The sequence below is a fragment of the Eublepharis macularius genome, chromosome 19 (assembly GCF_028583425.1).
Source record: "Eublepharis macularius isolate TG4126 chromosome 19, MPM_Emac_v1.0, whole genome shotgun sequence".
NCBI classification, from domain to species: Eukaryota; Metazoa; Chordata; class Lepidosauria; order Squamata; family Eublepharidae; genus Eublepharis; species Eublepharis macularius.
The window spans coordinates 2,953,648-2,978,420 of NC_072808.1; the positions used below are offsets into that span (position 1 = coordinate 2,953,648).

General features: G+C 42.7%; 1 protein-coding gene across 3 annotated transcripts; it reads left to right on the top strand.

Annotated features, from left to right (window-relative positions):
- The first annotated feature begins 9,071 nt into the window (after nucleotides 1-9,071).
- On the top strand, nucleotides 9,072-23,891 carry LOC129345932 (keratin, type II cytoskeletal 5-like). 3 transcript variants are annotated; one of them, XM_055003170.1, is made up of 10 exons: nucleotides 9,072-9,677; nucleotides 12,093-12,313; nucleotides 13,465-13,525; nucleotides 14,991-15,086; nucleotides 16,236-16,400; nucleotides 17,709-17,834; nucleotides 19,226-19,446; nucleotides 22,585-22,619; nucleotides 23,548-23,742; nucleotides 23,815-23,891. In XM_055003170.1, exons 1-10 carry the CDS (start codon nucleotides 9,072-9,074, stop codon nucleotides 23,889-23,891), a joined length of 1,803 nt encoding a protein of 600 aa, XP_054859145.1. The 3 variants fall into 3 exon arrangements, with proteins under 3 accessions (XP_054859145.1, XP_054859146.1, XP_054859144.1); XM_055003171.1 differs by having other exon boundaries at nucleotides 23,548-23,715; nucleotides 23,803-23,891; XM_055003169.1 differs by having other exon boundaries at nucleotides 9,072-9,441; nucleotides 9,508-9,677; nucleotides 23,548-23,891.
- Nucleotides 23,892-24,773: the final 882 nt, after the last annotated feature.

The following is a 24,773-nucleotide window of genomic DNA, read 5'->3' on the forward strand; positions in this document are numbered from 1 at the left end:
CCAGATAGGACACGTTGAGTTAAAAGGCTGCTAAAAGCATACATAAGCATGGATCTCAAACCCAAATCACTGAATTGGTTTACCTGCCTCTGTGTACATAATATTTTTACAGCTGAAAGAGGCTTAATTTACTTCTGTGCAGAGTTTTGTAGAGTTGACTCGTGAGCATAGTTCACCCGGCACTTAACAGAAAACACCATTACCTTTGCAGCCTCAACATAAAAATGCTACCTGCTTAAGCAGCTCACCATTGCAATGCAAACACATCCACTGGGGCTTTGCATATAGATCTCAAATTCACCTTCCTGAACCTGTTGAGTTGTCAGCTGACCTTCCAGCCAAAATAGGATCAATCCCACTCAAGACAAAAGGCCAGGCTCAGTCAGCTGTGGGTCTCACCTAAGCCATAAACTGGCTGAATAGAGTTACAACATCTGAAGAAGTGAACTCTTGACTCTTGAAAACTCATGCTAGAACACACATCCTTCATTTTTAAGGTGGACCTCTGTTTTATGTAGATAGCCTTAGGGCCAAACTAGACGTGATGGCCTCCTCATGGCTGCCACAGGAATGCCACCACTATTTTAAAGTCATTTTAAAGTGCTGCAACCTAAGGCACTCTTGTCCCCTCCCTCTGTCTTATCAAGTGCTGAAATGGCTGTACATCCCCCCCCCAGCCTGTTTTGGCACCTGAACAGGTAGACGGAGGAGTGGGGAACAAGAGTTCTGTGCTGCTCACAGCATTTAAATTTTTTTTAAAAGGCGGCGTTGTCCTTGTGGCAGTCATGAGGGTGCCATCACATCTGGTTTGGCCTGTAAGCAAAGCAGTATCTCTCAGCCCTTTCCCTCCCCTCCACTTGCAATATGAAAATGACCAGGGCCACTGAGGGCCAAGCTACAAGTGACGAATGACACTTGAACGGCAAGTGGATCGAGTGGAGCGCAAGTGAACAGGGAGAAATACACTTGCTGTTGAAGTGTCATTTGTCACTTGTAGCTTGGCCCTCAGAGGTGGCAACGGGGCGGGGGTGGGATATTCTGGGGGTTCTGATCAAGACTGGAATTCCCATCACCACTGATTGAAAGCTAAAACAAACTGGATATCTGATCACAGCTCTTCCGTGACACATCCGCTGCAAATCCAAATAGAAAGAAAAAACAACCTGTTAAGATTTCATTCACAGTTCTAAAAGCTTCTGAAAGAAAACCACATCTATATAAATATCTCTTTCATTGCCAATAATTTCTAAAGATTATACTGCATCCATAACTACAGCAGTGATCTATGAAATGACCAACCATTCTCACTGTCTTTCTCTCATAGAATACGTGCCGGACAGCCTATGAATATGTGTAAGTAACTTGTTGATTCCTTTTATCTTTCTACAACCTATCCTCATAACCTGAAAGATTCCTACCAATAAAGTTGTCGTGCAGCTACAGATGGGATTATTAGAATCATGCAGTGGTTGAAACCTGAAACAGGACTGATTTTTCACGATCAAAACACAATATTGAGAGCTGCAGTTAAAAAAACCCATCGAACTTAGTGGGAATAAAAATCCTGTTGAACTGAGTGGGAAGTTCTGAGTAAATGACAAGGCTGCAATCCCAGAGCCCTTCCCTGTGAATAAGAGCCAAACTACAAGTGACGCCTGACGCAGGTTGGACACTAGTCGGCTTCCCTCAAGTTTTGATGGGAAATGTAGGCGTCCTGGTCTTGCAGCTGTAATGGAGAGCCAAGCTGTAAAACCAGGATGCCTACATTTCCCATCAAAACTTGAGGGAAGCTGACAAGTGTCCAACCTGTGTAAGGCGTCACTTGTAGTTTGGCTCTCGGTCTCATAGAACTCAGTGGGATTTACCTCTAAGTAAACATACATAGGCTTGGAATGTAGAATGCACAATAAACTGTTTGTAAGAATTACAGACTGCGTGTACAATTCTCTTACAGCTATGGTCAACGGCGGTTGTGGAGTCCACTGCAGGAAACAGTAATATAAAGCGGAAGTAAACATTGGATGCTGCCTGTCTGGAATCTGTGCATTGCTTATAGGACATGATGGAAGCAATTCAAAAAGAGGGACAGCATGTGCCCAGTATTGTCGCTAGAATATCTGCAGCGGTTAGCGGTGCAGATCAGCACTGAGTTAGGCATTTGCTATTAATCAATCATGAGACAATATAGTGCCAAAAGAAGGTGTACAGAGCCAATGGCATGGAATTTTCATATCCGCAGCATCAAAGGATGCATGTCCTTGTCCTCCATAAGTGCCATGAGGAAACACCACAGACAAAGCTGTCATCCCACCTCAAATCAGTGTTTTTCAGTGGGGTGACTCTACATCTTTGGTGGAGTATAAGATCTCAAGGGATGTATATGTCTGTGTGAATGAGCCTTCTGAACCAATGCAAAGTTAAAAGCCACTCCAGCTATAACCATACAGTTTGGAAACGGTATATTTACAAGGCTGCTGAGAATCCTCTCTGTTAGCTTCAATCACTCTCGCTTCAGTATTTAACTCGATTATCCAGCCCTTCAAGCAAGTAATGTATCCTGTGACATTAGCCAACAATCAAGCTGAATATTGAATTAAGCTCTATTTTAGCTAATATGACGGGTTCTTCTAATTCCCACAAGGTCTACTGTCTTCTAAACGATTTCTCCTCCAATATAACTGAGAAGGTAGCAAAGTTTTTACAACTCGCTATAAAGCTGCGCCAGGAGAAGTCTCAGAAATAACTGTTGATATCACTCAACTGTTTTATATTATATTTTGTCCTTTTTTCTCTGTACCATCCTGTTTTCTTTGTTATATGCCAATAAAGGCTGATCAAATCGAATTAATGAATAGCAAAGACTGACGTATCGAATAACAAAGAGAAATTTTCTGATCAACTTTCTTCCTATCCTATGATGGATTTATGGGTAATGACTAAAAGAGCTGTGCTAATTTAAAATCCATGTGTGTTTTTGTTGTTACTATTTAAGATGCAGAGGAGTTAGCCGTGTTAGTCTGTAGCAGCAAAATCAAAGAGAGTCCAGTAGCACCTTTAAGATTAACCACCTTTAGTCTTAAAGGTGCTACTGGACTCTTTTTGATTTTGTTACTATTTAAATAACTTTTAATGCTTTCTGTCCTGAAGATGTGTGTGTGGGAGGGGTGCACGTGAGATGTGGCTATTATGTGTATGGAGGAAGAAGGTCAATTTTTACATCGGCCTCAGCACACGGCAGGAATAGTTTTCAGGTAACCAGTTCTGACATGCAGCCATGTTCCCATAATAAGGTTCTTCTTGTGCAAGCTAACAGCTTGCACTGATGTCAACTAGATCAGCAAACCTGGTATCCATCGCATCATGTGTCTCCATAGAACAGCATCTGTTCTGCATGCAGAAAGTTTCCAGTTAAATCCTAGCATCTCCAATTAAAAGGATCATTTAGTAGATGATACCCCCTAGACCTCTGCTCAAAACCCTGAAGAGCTGCTGCCAGTAGGAGTAGACAATACTGACCTCGATTGACCAATGGTCTGGCTTTATGAGTTCACATGATCTCCAACATTTTTTTCATCACATGTACTTTGCCAGTGGGAGGAGTGTGTGTGTTTGTGTGCGTGTGCGGGGTGGGGTGTTACCATCATCCAGCACATCTTTTGCAGAAAGATACAAATGCATCAATTTCACATTAACCTGATTGACATTTGTCACAGCCAAGTCTCTAAGACCTGTTTATGGAGCGACCTCCGCAGACTACAGGAACATTATAAGACACCTCATGACGGTCATTCTTATGTACCGAGCACTTCCTTCTTTTCATGGCTGCTGTGGTTTTATTCCCAAAGGCGAGTTTAACATTCTTTGGAAAGAAATCCTAGCTTAATTTAAACAAATGAAAGTTTCCCACGAAGGTGGGAAAAAAACAATTGTTAAAAATACTGAAGCAGCAAAGGATGGAAAGTTATTACTCCAGAGAGTATAATTACAGGTGTGCACGTTAATAATAATTGTGTCATGGATAGATAAGAAAATACTATAATATTTTATTAAACTTACTAAAATCAAAGATAACCATAACCATCTGTCAAGTCTGTGTCTTTGTGGGCCAACTGCCTCTAGTATTAAGGGATAGGTTGCATGCGGCTACCCTCTTCTCTTAACTGTTGACTTCTGGTAACTCCAGACACTTGGAAGTCATCCCAGTTGCCACGCCGGGGAAGCCTGACCTTGGCTTGCCTAAGGGCCAAGCTACACATGACGAATGACACTTGAACAGCAAGTGGATTTAGTGGAGGGCAAGTGAACAGGGAGAAATACACTTGCCATTCAAGTGTCATTCGTCATGTGTAGCTTGGCCCTAACATTCCATGTGGGAGAACCACATCAGCCCTCTGTCCTAGTCTACCTTCCCAGATTCATTTGTATCTTTGGGCTAATTCCATGTCTAAATTGTCTTATAATAAGAGGATGACGAAAGGTATCTTCAGATCACTGTGTTCCACAATGCATACATTCATCTAAGGAAGCAGAAAGGGACATCAGTTTCTAACGGAGGAACAAAGGTTTTGCTTCCTATGGATCTCCTGTATCCAAATGATTATAAACACCTTCCCTGTGAAAGTATTAAGCTTAGTAATAATATTTGTGGTTTTTAAAATCCCTTTGACTGCTACTTCACATTCTTAGTAAATTCTAGCTCTTTCTTATGTAAGCCTGCATATTCTGATCTGGAGAGATTCTTATTTGCCTCAATTTGTAAACTACTTTGCTGAACATTTGGTTGAATGGCAATCTAGAAATACCGCAATTAAAAAAAAAAAAGAGGAAAGGGGAGGGGAGGGGAGAGGGATGGAAAAGAGAAGAGGGAGTGGCTGGACAGATATGACATTTGAGTAGCCAATCACAATGAAGTGGGCTGGCAGAGGGCGGGAGATAGGGAAGAGGGTGGCAGACCCCAAAACGGAATAAAGAGAATGCACAAGGAAAACGCAGACTGCAAATGGATTTTAAAAAATCGTGGTATAAGCACTCCCCGGAATGCTGCAGAAAAGCCACATAGTGAAAAGCCACCTAGTGAAAAGCCACTAGTGAAAAGCCACCTAGTGACTACTCACGGTGGCAAATCTGGCACAGATGGTCAGGAAAAGCAACAACAATGGTGCACCAGCAAAATAGACCCACGTAGACTCCGTTTAAATCTACTGAAGTCAATTGCCTTGGAAGGGTGTTGCACTGCACTGTAAGTCTTGCAATTGAAGCTGAGCCAGGCCTAGAAAAGCACCCATTGATGAAATTGTTCATGCTTCCTAATCTGTGCATTGCACACATACCTTACACACAATGAACTGCATAAGGGGCCGATGTGAGAGCTGAAGCATATGTTTCCTCTGTTTTGTTAGCCATCAGTCACACCCTTAATCTCATTATGTTTGAAATGTGACCAGAACACAGTTATCTACCCAAGAATATTTTGCCTTCCCTAGGAGGTTAATGCACTGCAGGAAATATACAGAACTGGCTCATAGTTACTGTGAGTGTTGCTCCATCTCTCCTAGTAATGAATATCCCAATGGACAGTGGCCTTCCAATTTCCCAGACTTACAACCTCTTTTTTTAAAGTCTTACAACCTGAGATCCTTCTAGGGGACCTACCAAGGTTTATACCAAGGTTTAAACGTCAGCACAGAAGGTGTGTTCTCCTTTGTCCTTATTACTGTAAGAATCACATTTGTTCTTCTCTAGTTTACTGGTAACTGTCTGTTGTAAGCAGTCTCTCCAACAACCTTGAGGCTGCCCCTGAAGACTGTCCAGAAGCTACGGTTGGTACAGAATGCTGTGGCCAGATTGTAGACTGGAATGGGTCATAAGGACCATATTGCTCCAGCCTCATTCCATCTACAATGACAACCAGTTTGCTTCTGGACTCAATTCAAGGTGCAGGTATCACCCTTTAAAGCCATAATTCGGGGTGGCAACCCGTGAAAGGGCCTTCTTGGTTGTGGCACTAAAACATTGGAATTCCCTCCCCAGGGAGATTTCTCTATCTCCCTCTATAGTTTTCTTGTGTCAGTGGGGTGAAGACTTTTTTTTGTTTTGCTTTTTAGGTTTTTTTAAATTTGTTTTTATTGAATCATTTAGGTAAAAATGCTTTATTTTAATTGCTGTTTTAATGTTGAAATGTTTTTATATTTTGATGCAATATGGAACTACTGAATATGAGAGCACAGATGACATGGTACTGGATAAAAATTATTCCATTATTCTTTCTGTGGCAAAATATGGCAGGGCAATAATTATACATCAGAGAAATGACATTAAATAAGTTTCTTTCCATTTTAATCTCTGCCTGAGTTGGGCCCACGCATGCCTAGGAATCATTTCAAGCAAAGACCAGACCGGAACGTATAGCTCTAAGTCTGCGTGGTGGACATGTGTACTCCACATGGACTGTGTAATGTGTCAATCAACCTTCAGGAGAAAGACAGGAGAAAGGCGGAGGAAGGCTTCCTTGCATACATGGGGCGGGGGGAGTAGTTCTTTTGCCAGGGCACAGAAAATAGCTTGGGATTTGCTGCTGTAGATCTGCTATTCATGTAGAAAACTGGAGGCAATTACCCAACCAATAAGCAAAGGCATGAAAATCTTGTCTGCTGAGCCCTTTGAGCCTTGCACGGGTATTTGTGGTGCTTAGTGGAATGTAAAGAATTTCAAATACGAGCCTCTAGAAGACCAAACCCTTCAAAATAAGGTGCATACATTTCTCTCTTTCTCACGTTGCCTGATTTTGGACAAATGAAAAGCTGTATGTATTCTCAAACACTGGTGCTTGCCTTAGCTCATGGATGGCAAATTGCATCATGGATGCCACATGCAGAATTTGTTTTTGCCATGCCTGGGCAGGAGTGGTGACCTTGCCTTGGCTCAGACCTCCAGCTCTACCAGTCTCTTAATGAAGGTGGCCAGATCTCCTTAAGATAGTTTTGGGTGGGTAGCCATGTTGGTCTACGGTAGAAAAGCAAGATTCAAGTCGAGTAGTACCTTTAAAGACCAACAAGATTTCTAGGGTACAAGCTTTCAAGAGTCAAAGCTCCCTTCATCAGATTGTCTGAGTATCAGAGTCAAACTTACAAAATGGATTCTGGAGTGGTGGCGGCATTGCAAAACTGTATACTGGCAGACAAATTGGGGCCAACCCCCATGATAATGGCGATCGTGTGATCGGGACCCAGCGGATCGTGCTCGGGCACGGCCAACGACCCAGCGGTCAGGAGGGGGGCTGGATCGGGGCTGGATCAGGGCGATCGTGTTCGGATTGGGAAGCCAGACAATCTATTCCCCTGGCAACGGAGCCAGGGGAATGCCTGAGCTGTGTTTGCCCTCCTTCTGTCGCCCTGGAAACCCAAATAGAAGACCCTGGATCAGCCATGATGAGAATCTGGTTGGTTGACAGGATCTGGTGATTCCTGTTGCCTGCTTTATTTTGGCTTGGATCTTTGTTTCCCAATGGTTGTTTCTTCCTTACTCCTGGTTAGTAGCTATGACTGACTCTCCTGTCCTCTTTCCCTTCCCCTCAGCATGAGCAACTTTTTAGTAGAAATGAGGAGTACGGAAAATTTGATAGACTTAAAACTATGCAATGCTAGAAAATATAGTGAAGGCAACCATCGGGACTTTGAAACTGATGTGCTCTACCCTTAAGCTGTGCAGTTCCTAGACAGATCTGTTTACACAAAGGAGTTCATTTCCTTTCTACATAAATTGAAGCCCAAGGAATGTGCACTCAATCCTCTGTTTTCAGGCACCTAATTAGCAATGCATTTCTGGAATTTCTTCAGACTGGAGCTTCCATCCAGTGATCTATTCCTTTTGCAGCTAAAAATTCTAATGCCCACTTTCGAGCAAGAGAGGCTATCTTCATGTGGGAGCAGGCTACCATGTATGGAGCTGATGCACAGTTCATCTGGCCCACTCATAATTGGCTGCATCCAGGGCTCATTTCGAGGGGGAACGCACAGGAACACAGTTCTGGCAGTCACATGTTAGGTGGTCACATATTAGGTGGCCCCGCCCACCTGACTCTCAGCCATTTGGGCCCATTTCTGCTTGGATTGGGGCTGAAACAGCCCAGCTCGGGCCTCTGATGGGTGGTGGATCACTCTCCTGCTCAGCAGCAGCCCAATCCTGACCATTTTGGGCCCCTTTTCAGCCATTTTCAGCCCCTTTTTGCCATTTTGGGCCCAATTTCAGCCCTGAATGGCCAGGATTGGGTCCAAAACAGCCAGGATAGGTGACATCAGGGGGTGTAACATATGCAAATCAGTTATGCTAATGACACACTTCTGGTGATGTCAAGGGTGTAGCATATGCTAATGAGTTCCTCCAGCTCTTTTTCTACGAAATGACCCCTGTCTGCATCTATTGATGCTCATCCTGTACCATAATTCAATGTTAAACACTTCAACTTGTGTAGGACTACAGCCAGATCAGAGCAAATCAGCCGAAATGAATCAAGCCTAGTCTTTGAATAATATTAGCAGCAATCATTTAGTTTGGTTAAGAAATATTTTATTTAAATTGTGTGGTTGGAGAACGTGCCCTGAACCACTGAACTGACTGTGAGATTTACGGAAGCTACAACAAAATTACAACACACTTGCTGGGGAATGAGTTGTCTTGAAGTTAGTGAGGATTTTCTTGAGTAAGTGAATAAGCTTCAAGATCCCTTCCAATCAATGAAAATGGAACCTTTCTTAAATATGGGCAGCCACTGGCAAGATTATGAAGCATTCGATAGCAAAACTGCAGGGGTTAAAGCCTCCAGGCAATACATACACAGATCGTTCTCTGTAGGTGTGTGTTGTGTTCAATTAACATTGAACAAGTCCAATTAGACACCTGCCTCTCAGGAGTGTCAAAAGCATGAATGCACTAAATTGATTGCCCGATTCCAGATGCAGCCCAGCCCAGGTTCCCCCAAGGATAAAAGAGGATGGAATCTGGTGTTCTCCCCCCAGACTTCTGCTCTTTAGGTTTCTTCCTCTGCGGCAACATCTCAGAGGCCAACCATCATGATGAATCGGCAGTCCTACAGCATTCGGGCAGGGGGTGGAGGTGGTGGTGGCAGGAATTTCAGCACATTCTCTGCCATCGTCCCAAGTGCCAACCGAGCTGCTTTCAGCTCTATGTCTGTTGCTCGAACAGGTGGAGGCGGTGGCGGCAGCTTTGGAAGGATCAGTATTGGTAGTGGTGGCGGCGGTGGATTTGGCAGTAGGAGTCTCTATAATTTTGGTAGCACTAGGAAAATTTCCATTGTCAGAGGTAGCAACTTGCGCAGTGGATTCTGTGGTGGTGGATTTGGTTCTGCCGGTGGATCTGGTAGTGGCTTTGGTTTGGGGGGTGGTTCTGGGGGTGGTTTTGGTATTGGAGGAGGGGGTGGTTTGGGTGTTGGAAGTGGGGGAGGGGGATATGGTTATGGTGGGGGTCTTGGTGGAGCTAGAAACTGCATAGGCTTTGGTGGTGGTGGACCTGGGGTTGGTGCAATCCAAGAAGTGACCGTTAACCAGAGCCTGCTAGCACCCTTGAACTTGGAAATTGATCCAGACATCCAACAGGTGCGAAATGAGGAGAAGGAGCAGATCAAGTCGCTCAACAACAAATTTGCCTCTTTCATTGACAAGGTAAGAGTTTCTTCAAATATTGAAAACCATTACAAAAGAGAGGGAAAAATGGTGCCTCTTTTGCAATATGTGTGGAGATAAACAGCAACACCAACCAATATATATAGAGATAGAAAGGTTGATCATTATAGAGTAGGGGTGTTGCAGAATTTCGTGACAATTCTGTTTCCATTTGAAAACTCAGATTTTTTTTTTAGTTTCTCCGCACATAGGTCAAAATTGTGACCATCCATTCTCCCAAGCGTATTTACAAACTCAGGGCCAAGCTACAAGTGACGAATGACACTTGAACGGCAAGTGGATTGAGTGGAGGGCAAGCGAACAGGGAGAAATACACTTGCTGTTCAAGTGTCATTCGTCACTTGTAGCTTGGCCCTTAGATAGAATACTAAACTTGATGCCTATTTCTGCATCAGTTCAATAGATGGTGTATGAATGGTATAAAATAATATATAAATGCCATTAAAATGGTGCGGATAATTCCATCCACAGGTCAAAAAATCAACATGAGAAGTCAAAGAAAACAACCAGGACCAAAATGGTCTCTCCAACTATACATAACAAAAGAAAAATATACACTTTTATATCTTTATCTATCTAGCACTGCTCATACGGCTGTTGCCTTAAGCGGAAATTAAAAATTGGAAGAACCTTATTGATATCATGTCCCTGATGTTTAATTATTGCCCCTATATATTTTGCCACAGAAAGAGTAATGGAATCATTTGTATCCGATAGTAACCACATCACCTGGTCATTTGTAGATCATCAAAATAGATAAATTTGCATTATCTAAGCAAAGAGAAAAGAAAGGTGGAGGAATGAAAACAATCGCTGTGTTTAAACATACCAATGCTTGAAAATATGTGGATCACCCAATTCATACAAAACAGCAGGTGTGTGTATGAAACAATCACACAGTGCTTTCTTACAGTACGTGTAGTAGAAGAGCTAAAACTGTTAATACCTAAATGAGGATGTGGTTAATTGACCATGTGGTGCTTTTAATGTCTCTCTTGTTAGACCGCAACTGATCACATGCTTACTTAGTATCTGAAGAAGGGAGCTTTGACTCTCAGAAACTTATATCCTGAAAATATTAGTCTCTAAGGTGCTACTGGGCTCAAATCCTGCTGTTCTACTACAGAAAAATGCAGCTACCTACCTGAAACATGCATGCTTAATGTACCTTTGGGAGATTTTAGAGGGTATCATTTGTAGTTTGAAGATGTAAGAAAATAATAATGGCTCATTCCCATTTAGCAATTTTAAAATCATGGGGAAAAACTCCTACTAACACAACACTTACTAACAAAGAGCGATCCATTTGGTAAACTTAGTTTTAGTTTTAATCTGTTGCTAAGCAAGAACAAAGCCCGCACCAAATTTTTCAACAATATTATCTCTTGTTATACTAGTCCAGACAATTTGTTGTGATATTCAGGGAATAATTTCGATTTGTGGGAATGGGTGTTTAATGGGGACACTTTAATCGATTATTTGTTAGTAGTTTAATCAAAATTTGCTCCATGGTATAAAACGTTTTTTAAAAAGCCTCGTACTTGGTAGATATAACAGCTTACAACCTCAGAACAGTGTTTACATTGCTGCACTTTCGTACTATGCCAACGGAACTACTCGCTGGATAATATTTAAAAATACCCCAGGATAACAACTCATTTGTATATGTGGAAGTTCAGTGGAAGATCTTCCCCACTTTGTTTTGGTTTGCCCTTTATACTTGAAGCCCAGAAATAAATTTCTGGCAAAGACATTAGAGAGCTTTGATTCCTGTTCTGATTCCGACAAACTAGAATTTATGCTATCAGATGTAGATCGCCGTGTTTCCAACAGGACAGCACTTTTTGCTTTAGCTGCCACAAAAATCAGAGCAAATATTGTTCTTAAATAAGTCTGTTGAAATGAAATGTAATTTTTGTGTCTGGATGTGAGTTTTTAGAGATAGACATAATTTTAGAAATTTTAAAGTTGTAAATATGTTTTTAACTTGTAAAGGCCAGCAGGTGAAAAAATGGCAAGAAACGTGTGGGAAACATTCACAGCATTCCTGACGCACAGATGCCACTCCCTGTGTGCCCACAAGAGATGTCAGTGTGTTGCTAGCAAAGTAGTATCATTGCTAGTGAGCCCTCTGCAGTTCATAGATCCAGAGGAGTTCGCCGTGTTAGTCTGTAGTAGCAAAATAGTAAAGAGTCCAGTAGCACCTTTAAGACTAACCAACTTTACTGTAGCATAAGCTTCCGACGAAGAGAACTGTGGTTCTCAAAAGCTTACCCTGCAGTTCAGTAAGGTCCGCCTACCTTCCAAGAGTTGTGGGGGGACCTGGTAACCCTGCCTGAAGAAAACAATATTGGCCTGATTCAGTAAAAGATCCCTTCATGTATTAAATTTCAGGTCCGTTTTCTGGAACAGCAGAACAAGGTTCTGGAAACCAAGTGGACTCTCTTGCAAGATCAAGGCTTGAAATCCGGTGCCAGCAAGATCAACATTGACCCACTCTTTGAGGCCTACATTAACAATCTAAGAAAGCAGCTGACTAGCCTCAGCAATGAGAGAGGAAGACTGGATGGCGAACTGAAGAACATGCAAGAGCTCGTCGAAGACTTTAAGACAAAGTAAGCGAATATTTCAAAGCTGGGAGCCCGCAGTCTATTTATCATTTCTGTGTGTGAGACCTGGTTGCAAAGGTCATAGTAATGTCCATACGAAGGTGCCATATTTGATTCTCTATAAATAAAGGGACTACATATTTAATTTTTAAAAAGTAATGTTCCTTTTACCCAATCTGCCATAATCTTCCACTGAACTCGGCTCCCAAGAGATGCCAAAGAGAAGAATGGATGGATCTCCTAAATGTTTTTTAAAAGGAAAGTGCTGCAGGAGGCCCTGATTTGGATTACAGTTCAGTGTAAGAGGGGAGTCACTATTTCACTAATGCAGTTGTGCCCATCAAAACTGACACACGTATCCGTAAACTATTATTAGCCCTAAAAGGTGGAAAATTCAGGCATTTTCTCTTAGCCTGTCCTTTTCCATAACAGAATAGTAGTAACATGGGAAGGAGTTGGTTTCAGTCTGCTAAATCTCATGCACAGTAAGGAGTAGGCCACATGCTCAGTAGGTCTATACGCCACTCTGAATTAAGACTCTATGCAGCTGTTATTTCCCTTTTTAACATTCCGGGAAGATCCATTCAGGTTCAAGGAACTCCTAGCGTCATGTCTAATTTGGCCTCCAGGCAACACTGCAATAGACAAATGAGGCCTGTCAATGGAAGGTGAGATTAATGTGAGAATTATTTCCCCCCTCCAGGTCAGATTGGTTAATAAGCATTTGGGCATTTATTGCCTACCATGGGAGCTCGCGGATTGCCTCACTTGTTTGAGTCATCTGGAAGAATTCGCTTTGCAGGCAGGTTATTGCATTTTCTGCGAGGTGCTGATGTTGTCTTTTGGCATGACATAAAATTGGACTCAGTGCCCTTTCCTCTCTACAAGTACATGAACAGTAGTTGCAGCACACAGAAACCTGGAGGGGGGGGGAGCTACTCTCTAACAGCCCAGTTTTAGTGCCTTTTGCCGTCTCTGCTTCCATCTCCTGCAACCAAGGTACATGTGCCACTATTAGTGTTTTGCACATTGTGTGAATCAGAAATAGGATATAGGTAAAATTAATTAGAGATAATTTAGGTTAATCTGCACTAGCAGTAAAACATAAAAGTTGCTGTTGTTATTGTGTGCTTAAAGATACAGTCTTGTTCCAATAGATATGAAGATGAAATCAACCGGCGCACATCTGCAGAGAATGATTTTGTCATACTCAAGAAGGTGAGCTTCCATGTTCCCAAGGTCATTTGGGTTAGCCTGAACCCAAGATAACACTCTCTGCATCTGATCAAAAGATACTGTTACTGACTCACTTGCAATGAAATCCCTGGGGTTAGATGGGAGTTCCTCTGCATAGGCTTGCATTATTTCTTTCTTCGTGTCTCTTGGTGATTTCTCCCTCCCTTGGATAGAAATAATTACATACAAGAAATGTGCATATTTTGTCAGCTGTGAAGAGCAAGTACACCGTTTAGGGAGAGTGGTGGACCACTACCTCGCTCTCCTGCGTGGTTCATGCGATTATTCCTCTAGCCCGCTCACCTACCAGCTTCACTGTCATTACCTCACCGGCAACATGCTGACATCCAGGGTTCATTTCCTAGAAAAAGAACTGCAGAAACTCATTAGCATATCTCATTAGCATATGCCACACCCCCTGACATCGCCGGAAGTGTGTCAGAAGGCACCAACCACCCCTGAGGCCCCTTTCCCAAAAAATCTCCAGGTATTTCCTTAAAGCAGAATGAACTCAAAGCAGCTTGCCCTCCTCTGGAGAGCCAGCCCTGCTTGCTTGCACACACACTCTCTCTCTCACGAGTCACAAATGAAAATAAAGCAGGCAGAGCAGAATGAATTCAAAGCAGCTTATGTTCCTTTGGAGCCCAGCCCCACTCGGCTTGCACTCATTCACTCATTTTCTCTCCCTCTCCCTCTCTCTCTCCCACGAGTCACAAATGATTCAGTGGGAATACAGTGGAACGGAGTTCCAGCACCTCTCGTGTCCCGTGGCCCTGCCCCCCCCGATCTCCAGACAGAGATTGGTTCCCCTGGAGGAAATGGACGTTTTGTAAGGGGGTCTGTGTGTTTCTCCCTCATTTCCCTCTTGAGAGTTCCACCACCTCTTTTCTCAGAAAAAAACCCTCTGGGTAGATCAATCAATGGCTATTAGCCATGATGGCTAAATGCAACTTCCATGGTTAAAGGCAGCGTCCCTCTATATAGCAGAGCAAGAACAGAGGAAGTTTTTGTCCTCTGTGTCCTATTTATAGGTCTTTTACAGTGTTCCTGGTTGGCCACTGTGTAATTAGAAGCTGGACTAGATGGGATGATGTTCTTAGGCATCACGGCTGCTCTTATGTTCTTATGTTCTCACATTATCCACAATGATACCCCCATGAAGCCATTCCTGGACCCAGTTTAAACACATATAAGACAAACAGAAATGTGCAATATTTCATGCTTATTTAAATAGAGCTTTCAGCAGCTACACCTACAACAATTTCAGTATGCCAGTGCATAACCTATCTGGGTCACAGAGACCTGGCAAGACAAGGTGACTTGGTTTAAACAAGATGTATAGAATGCAACCCATTTTTTTTTGCACACTGTCACATTTAAATCCAATCTGCTACCAAAATAATGACAATGACACGTGGTTCTTAGATCAACTTGGTTCCTTTTTCAGGACGTGGATGCTGCCTATATGAATAAAGTGGAATTGGAGGCAAAGGTGGACTCCCTGACAGATGAACTCAACTTCCTGAGAGCTCTCTATGATGCGGTATTCACTTTTCTTTGAGTACTGTAGAAATTAAGCACAGCATTTTAAATATCATAATGAGGTACACAAATCACAGGCAGAAATGTGAAGGAATAGGTGGGGCTACTGTGGGGACCTAGCCAGCAGGGGGGGAAAGGCACTGGAGTGGGCCTCCCGCGTGCGCTCCTGGGGCAATGCAAAGATGTCACTTCCTAGGAGTTACATTATTGCGCCACTCCCATGCTTCACAGCGGGCCGATTTGGGCCCCAAACAAACTGAGTTGGGCCCATTTGGGGACCAAATCAGCCTGCTGTGAAGTGCTCACACTTCTGTACCTGAGCGATGACATCATATGGAAGTGATATCATTGCGGGAGCATCCAAACAAGGAATGAGGAGAAGGTGAGTACCAGGTCCCCCCTCTTGCCAGGACACCTGGCAACCCTCAAGCTAAGAGAATAGGTATAATGTGCACACTCCATGTAGGTCCCAATAGTGAATGAGCTTTGGCATTCTGTACCAGGTAGAGTTTACGAGACCTATGCAGAGCACTTTTCAGTATCCCAGCCTCAAGGTTACCATGGCATGGATCCATGTAGCCAGATTGGTGTGGTCATAGTAGGGAGTTATTCTCTGAGCTAACTGAAAATGGAAGATAGCTAGTGCCAAAATAATTGACACACCTCTGCAGAGTATCAGTACCACATTTATCCATTACCTGGGAAATCCCAGGTACCTAGTCATTCACTACTACTCTTCTACAAATGTATAGAACTGAAATTGGGGTGGGAGGGGAATCCGCAATCATTTTCTGTTAATGCAGATTTGCTTGCAAGAATCAGACAATGTTCATTTAATCGTTTTTTTTCAAGATTCATAATTAGGATACTATTAATTAGGAATTTTTAAGGGAAAGTAAAATAACTCTGACATTTAATATCCATCAGCCAGACCTAAGTCAATTTTAAGTCAGATTTCAAAATCAAAGTCTGCAAGCATTCCAAATTTTAAAAATGAACTTTGAAATAATTGGATGCTGTTCTACTAATGGTTGCATATTTTACACAATTCCATGCATGTGTGCAGGAAGAGATTCTGGCTTCCAAGCAAATTGAGATCCACAAAGCTGAAAAAAAATTCAACCCTGATCTTTTGTGGTGTATTTTTCAGGAGCTGTCTCAGTTGCAGGCCCAGATGTCTGACACAGCTGTCATCCTCTCGATGGATAACAACCGAGACCTGGACCTGAACAGCATTGTCGCTGAGGTGAAAGCTCAATATGAAGACATTGCCAACAGGAGCCGAGCAGAAGCAGAATTGTGGTACCAAACCAAGGTGAGTAGATTTGTTAACGGAGGTCCACCGGAAGTCTAGTTTTTCCACGAGCTGTTTCTTTCCACATGACCTTTTCCTTAAGTAACATGAATCCCAAGATCTCAACATATTTAGGGATAGGAAGCTATCTAAAAAGAATTGGAATTAAAAAATAAGTGAAGGTATGAAATGCTTAAGCGAAGTCTCATGACTCAGATTTGCATATAAAATAATTTGAATAACGCCCCCCCCAAAAAACATTTCCAAATATGGATACCATTGCAGTTCAAGGTTTTAAAGAGTAGAGGAAGCTGTGGATTTGGCAAACTGTTTAGCATCATTTTCATAAAGTTAGTAAAGACTTAAAGATGTATATAGCACACTACAAGGCCCATGCTCATTTGCATGGGGTGCAACCAATTTTTCTTTCTGGATGCAAATCCTTAAGAGACACCAAATGTCATTCTGAAAAATTCCCCCACCTTCAGCGCCTTTACAGGGTTGGAGGCAAAGAACATTTAACTACATTGAGAACTTTATGAATAGCCCGTAGAATCCTGGATGTAGGTTTGTTTTTATTTTTTACACTATCAGAGTAAATATTTTAAAATAAAGTATGAATATTTTCAAAATTCAAGCATTTGAATTAGAACTGTGAAATGTTGTCACCATACCCCTTGTTGTGTTGTCAACACTCAAGAAATAGCTCAATTCCTAATTTCTCTTAAGGCCACAATCTGTCACAAAAGCCTACAGAAATCAGGTGAATTAAATATGCCTAACCCTATGTTGGATTGTGGCCAGCATATTCCCTCGTCCTTCTTCCTGATGAGAATCAAAGATCTGTACTGGTTTGGCCAGTGTTTTATCATCGTCAATTTATTCTGCTTATATGGCAATAGGCATATAAGCATAATTAACCATGATTAAAATCAAATACAATGGCAATGGCCAGCGTTTTAATTACTCAGCTTCCTTAACAGCCACTGAACTCAGCTGTCTGGAGAAAGAAGACTCATTCAAATGTCAAGGGTTTAAAGGGGACAAAAGGTTGAGTTTATGTGCAATTAGTATTTTCACATTTGTGATACTACCTTACTGAGAGTTGGGAGCGTGAAGCTGACAGCTGCTGGGCTAAATTTAGCCTTCTATGGGATACCATCCTATAGCCCATCTTATGGAAGTAAAGAAGTGTGCATAGGAGAAGTATCTATGATTTTCCAACTGGCTTTTGGGGGGGTCATATTTCTTATTATTTGCTTAGCATCCCTCTGGCAAAACTAATTCCTGACCAGGAATGTGATCCCCCTGCTTTTCTCTGATTTATAGTTTGAGGAGCTCCAGGCCACTGCAGGGAAACATGGAGATGATTTGCGTAATACAAAAGGAGAGATTTCAGAGCTCAGTCGGATGATCCAGAGGATACGGGCTGAAATTGAAAATGTCAGGAACCAGGTAAGGATTCGGAAGCCCAGGGGTCATTTCGTAGAAAAAGTGCTGGAGGAACTCATTAGCATAACTCATTAGCATATACCACACCCCTTGACATCACCAGAAGTGTGTCATTAGCATAACTGATTTGCATATGCCGCACCCCCTGACATCACCTATCCTGGCTGTTTTGGACCCAATCCTGGCCATTCAGGGCTGAAATAGGGCCCCAAATGGCAAAAAGGGGCTAAAAATGGCCAAAAAGGGGCCCAAAATGGTAGGATCGGGCTGCTGCTGAGTGGGTGATTCACCACCCATCAGAGGCCCAATCCGGGCCATTTTGACCCCAATCTAGGCTGAAACGGTCCCAAAATGGCTGAGAGTCAGGTGGACGGGGCCACATGACATGTGACCTCTTTGGGGAACTGCCGGAACTGCATTCCAGCATGTTCCCCCTCTAAATGAGCCCTGCGGAAGTCTCTAATATCATCCCCTCAAAAAAGCAGAAGTGAGTGCCCTTCCCTAGAAAGGTGCCCCTTAGTTCAGGCTCACCTGAAAGACTGAGCTGCTTATGGCACCATAGTCACTGCTTTGTTGTGTAGCAATGGGAGAAAAGAAATGTATATAAAGACTTTTTTTTCTGGTAAGCTACTGTTTGGAAGCAGGGTGCTGGGGTTGACTGATCCGGGGCAGCAATGTTCTTCTTATAACCTTCTTATAACCTTCTGTTTCTTCTGGTGGACAAACATACGGCGACATTAAAGGCTAATTTTGTTTTCCTCTGCATACACCAATAGTGGTGTATATAGAGTTGTTACCAAATTCTGAAAATATCTATCATGGCAGCAGTTTTGGGGTCCATTCTTGTGGATATAGGAGGTAAGAACATAACTAGAGTCCCTCTGGTCCAGCAAGCTGTATCACGAAATGGCCAACTGGTTGCCAGGGAGGGCCTTCTACTGATGCTGCCCATAACACCGGTATTCAGTGGTTTGCTGCCTCTGTATATGGAAGTTCGCTTTACTCACCATGGCGGTTTCTACACGTCTTAACTGTCGCACAAAATCACACAAAACTCGTGGAACGACAGCGTCTTCCCATCATGACTCTGTTTCGTGGCACGATGATGTCAGAAATTGTGCTACGAAACAGAATCATGATGGAAAATCGCACCATGAAGACACTGACATTCTGTGAATTTTGTGCAATTTTGCACGATGATTAAGACGTGTGGAAACGGCCCATGACTAGTAACCACGGGTGGACCATAGATTCCCCACTTAACAATTCTGTGCCTTTTACTCAGAAAGTTATCCTTATTGCCGACTCCGAGTGTATGCTATGGAACAATAATAATAAAAATTTAAATCCTATGAATGATTGGAAGAACATAACAATGGTCTTCACTCTTACAGTGTGCCAATCTGCAGACTGCCATTGCAGACGCTGAAGAACGTGGTGAATTGGCTGTCAAAGACGCCAAAGCCAAGCTCCTGGAGCTGGAGGATGCTCTCCAAAGGGCAAAGGAAGAGATGACTCGCTTATTGCGGGAGTACCAGGAGCTGATGAATGTCAAGCTGGCTCTTGATATTGAAATTGCCACATATAGAAAGTTGCTGGAAGGAGAGGAGAACAGGTAGGTACAAAGATTAGTATCAGTGCTGCTGACTACAGTTACAGCTACACACATGTTGCAACAGTCAGAAAACTTTCTACGTTGAAAGTCTCTATGGAAACAGCCACATACAGGAATTAATTTATGACTTGGTGTGACCATAACAATTAATGCTGGTAACACTGTTTTCTTTGACATGAAACCAGTCTCATTTACGTTTTATGTTGTGAAGGAGGGTGAGTTCAGTGTCCATTAGAAAATTTGAGAATCCTCCTTCCAAAGAGGTCACGGATTCTGATATATTAAAGCAATGATCTTCAGTCTTCCAGACCATGGGCTCACTGAGTGGGGGATGCACTGAGGGCCAAGCTACACATGACAAATGACGCTTGAACGGCAAGTGGATTGAGTGGAGGGCAAGTGAACAGGGAGAAATACACTTGCCGTTCAAGTGTCATTCGTCATGTGTAGCTTGGCCCTCAGGTGCAAGCCCATGATAGGAAGTCATGTGACCTCAGGATCATATGACAGGAAGAGGAGGAGACAGATTACCTGACCTGTGTCAAGGCTAGGACAATTATTAATAGACCAAAAGAACTGGGGATGGGAAACACAAGGCAAACATCACAAGGGGTATTGGATCCATAAAACAGATGAAACCATAGACTGACCATTAATACAGTTCTAACGGCAGATTTGTGGCATGCTGAAGTACGTGGCAGGTACTGCCCTCAGATTAGAATTGGGCCAACATTCCATCAAAGCCTGAGCTTGGATTTTGGCTCTGAATATGAAGCTTAAAATAATATTTTCAGAGAATAACAGCCTACTGAAGTACGATTACTCCTCAAGTGTGAGGAGCCAAACAATAAAAGAAAATTTGAATGCCATACAATGCTCAGTGGATGTCATCGTTGCCCAAGGATGGTCTTCAGCTTGTAAAACCATTAAGAAATTAATTATGAAGACTAATGTGAACAGCACTATTCACAGAGCTAGGAGGGTTTGCTCTTCCCTATCTATATGGGGATTACACCATGTTTTACAATCCCAGTGTGTCTGGTTAGCTTAACTGTTCCTAAATATAGACGAGCAATTATGCTCGCAGGATTAAATGCACTACCCTCTGCAGTTTCTGGGTGTATCTTCCTCAGATAGATAGATATTGTGGCTGTGGCTTGGGTGCTATTGCATCTGTAAGTCATATTTTATTCGAATGTGCTTGGGACAACAAGGCGAGGCAGAAATGGATTGAACCCTTGATATTACAATGAACAGTGCCTACAGCAGACATTTTAATCCCTAAATTACTAGTAAATCCAAGAGTAGAGCATTTACTTATTTTAGCTAAATTTTTAGTTCAGAGCATGAGAACTCAGACAACTCAAAGGAAGTCAGCTTTTTAGGTGGCTTCTTGTTTTGTTTTGTTTTTAACTTTCTCAGGCTTGAATCCTTCCTTTCTTCGTCATATTCCCAGTCGCAGGCTGAGAAATATTAGTTAAGACCTATAGGTCAGAGAGGGAAAGAAAGAAAGATCAACTTATTGTCCTGCTGTGCTTCTCGGCATGCATGCTTGCTTTCTATGCAGCAGATCCCTCTGAAAGGCAGTGGGGGAAAAATGGCCATTTCCGGGGGCTTATATGATACAGTAGGAGGGGCTGGAGATCCTGCTCCATAGGTTGAAGACAACTATATTAAAGCATAACAAGTATATCGCTTCTCATGCAATACGGAAGTCTTTTCCAGAGGATGAAAGAATTGTACCATCACATTAGGCTTTCCCAGAGAGGATTAAACTTTTTAAATTATTGTTATTATTCCAAAATATCTTTGAGGAGTCACAGAAATACCAGGGTGTTGAAGGCTAAGGTTGTCTATGGGTATGGAAGACCACTGGAAGAGCAATAGTATGCAAGTTAGATGTCTTCCAGGGCATAAAACTAGCAGAAGGTGGCCTCTTACACCTGAAATGTTCTTTTAATGTTGATGTTCTGGAATCCGTGCTGAGTTTACCTTCCAATTCCTGGATTGTCTTCCATTCCTTTTTTTTTTTTGGCACTTGTGGAAATGATGCCAGAGAGAAGCACCAGTCAGTCAGTCTGAGTCAGACATGTTTTCCTTTGTGTGGCTGTAGCCATGGAGATACCTCAAGTGTGGCGCCTACCATACTGTCTTGTAGATCCTGGGCCAAAACGTTTCTTTTCATCTAGGCTTTTAACAAAGGATTTTTGTTTATCTTTTTTAGCTGTCTCTGCTTCTAGCTTGAGGTCTGTCTTATGGATTTTTAAAAGCTATGCATTGGTTGTTTTATCTTTTTTAAATGCCCTGGCTTCTTTTTACTGGCTTGTTTTTAATATCGATAAACATTGCTTTTATGGTTTTATGGTGTTTTCATTTGTAAGCCACCTCAAGCAGGTATATCTGAAGAGGTGGCAGATAAATTCCCTAACTAAACAGATCAATCATTTTGAGGGCTTTTGAGGGCCAAGCTACACGTGACGAATGACACTTGAATGGCAAGTGGATTGAGTGGAGGGCAAGTGAACAGGGAGAAATACACTTGCTGTTCAAGTGTCATTCGTCACTTGTAGCTTGGCCCTGAGTGGATGAGCTAGCCTGGTGCAACTTAAAATGGCTGGAGCTTGGTAAGATGATGGTAGAGCCAAATGGCTCAGGCTTCAGGCAGCTGAGGGAAACAATATGAGACACCAGTTGTGACTAACCAGTGGTATCTGAGGGCCAAGCTACAAGTGACGAATGACACTTGAACGGCAAGTGTATTTCTCCCTGTTCACTTGCCCTCTACTCAATCCACTTGCCGTTCAAGTGTCATTCGTCATATGTAGCTTGGCCCTGAAAGCCAAGCTACAAGTGACGCCTTACACAGGTTGGACACTTGTCAGCTTCCCTCAAGTTTTGATGGGAAATGTAGGCATCCTGGTTTTACAGCTTGGCTCTCCATTACAGCTGCAAGACCAGGATGCCTACATTTCCCATCAAAACTTGAGGGAAGCTGACAAGTGTCCAACCTGTGTCAGGTGTCACTCGTAGCTTGGCTCTGGGTCTCAAAGTCAGAATTCAGCCTTAAAGTGCAGTGTGCCATATTTACAGTGGTCAATTGACTTGTTTTCATTCAGTTTTAAATTCCTTCTTGAACAGGCTCAGTGGAGAGGGCGTCAATCCAGTGAGCATCTGTAAGTACCTTGAATATTTATATTTTTATTAACATGTCTCTTTACTCGCCAGTCTGGCCAGTAATAATATATTAATACATATAGTTGGCCAGGCCAGAGATTCCCTAACTGTACACTGGTATATACTAGCGAGTGGTGAAGGAAGTTGGAGTATCTTTGAAAAAAAAATCAGATGTATGTTGTATGCACAATCACTATAGCAGAGAAGCCATTGGTTCTGCTCAGTTTGCCATTGCATTGCCAATGCAAACTGAGCAAGGAGCTACAGATGCACTGAGACTCCCTGACACAATAAACTCCAGAGGCGTCACAATTGCCCAGGGTCCAGCATACCTTTGGGGCCGTCTCTCCCCATATGTTCCCTGGAGGTCAGCTAATAAGCAGTTGCTGATGGTCCTTGGCCCCAGGGAGGTCCGTTTGTTCTCTACCAGAGCTAGGGGCTTTTCAGCCCTGGCTCTGACTTGGTGGAACTCTGTCTGAGGAGACTAGGGCCCGGCAGGATTTGTTATCTTTCCACTGGGCCTGCAAGACAGAGATGTTCCACCAGGCGTTTGGTGGGGGCTAGGCTGTCCTCTTGCCAGCCATACCACTGAAGACCGTCCACCACCCATGCAGGAGCTCATAAAGTGTGACACATACTTATATCCGCCATCTGAGAAATTTTATTGCACATGGATAATGTTTATTTATAATGTTTTTATTGTTTTAAACTGTATGTTATAAATTGTATGTTGTTACACCACCCTGAGCCCGTCCACGGGGAGGGTGGTCTAGAAATGTAATAAATAAATAAATAGACCGGCGAAGAAGACCAATGAGCTAAAACAGCAAGCCCTGCTCCGTCCCCAGTCTGATCATTTCTTTAGTTTTTATAGAAAGTACAAAGGCATCTATCAGGCAACTAAGCAGTCTTATGTTTTCCTTACAGCTGTTGTCAGTTCCAGTGCTGGAGGTGGTGGAGCTGGCCTAGGAGGAGGTTATGGCAGTCTTGGAGGAGGAGGAGGAGGGTTTGGAGGTCTTGGCCATGGTGGAGGAGGGTTTGGCCTTGGAAGTGGCTTGAATTATGGAGGAGGAGGAGGAGGAGGGTTTGGAAGCAGTGGCTTTGGAAGTAGCTTTGGAAGTGGTTATGGTGGAGGTGGTGGTAGTACTGGGTTAAGCTTTGGAGGAAGCAATTTCAGCTCAGGGAGTGGAAAAGGCATCGGGACAGGGAGCAGCTATGGTCTGAAAATTATCTCCAAAACTTCCTTCACCCAAAAGAGCACCAGAAACTAAAGCCTGAAGAATGCCCAACAACCCAAGCAAGTATACAATATCCGCATACGCTTTTTCCATTTTCTGTCGTCATTACCACAAGACTCTTTTTTTCTAATTTCCTCAAATAACTGATATTTCAAACAACAGCCCTGTATTTAACTGAGAGCGGAACTACAAGTGACAAAAGGCACAGGTTGGACACTTGTCAGCTTCCCTCAAGTTTTGATGGGAAATGTAGGCAGCTTGGCGGAATGTTGGACAAGTGACAGTTGAAAAGTCCGTTGGACAGCAGTCGGAGAGCCAAGCTGCAAGACCAGGACGCCTACATTTCCCATCAAAACTTGAGGGAAGCTGACAAGTGTCCAACCTGTGTCAGGCGTCACTTGTGGTTCCGCTCTGAGATCTTTTTTGTAACCAAACTGACAGAAGCCTTAATACAAAATTATTACATGTGTTGAGTGGGGAAAAAATGTATTCATGTATCAGAAAAAATTGCCTGATGTTTAGCGTCTTATACTGTAAAAATAAAAAGGAACGCCTGAACATGTCTGTATCCTGAAGAATAAAAGAAAAATCTGCATGAAACGTTTAGCAATGTTAATTACCAAAAGATCAAAGTGATAAATCACATAATATGATTCCATTAAAATGATAGCAAAGATCTATTAAAATGATAAATATTAATTATACTCTGAAATAATAAAATTGTACTTACAGTACATACTGAACAAATACTTTTGTTTTTGGAGAGTGGCTTTTTTGGGAGAAGAACAATACAGAGCTTTATACATACATTTGTCCTTTATGAAAAATGATGCGGTTCTCAAAGCTCTGACATCTAGTGTATATTTAGGAGCTATAATGTACTTGTGGAGCTCTGAGGTACTATTCGGTTTTCCT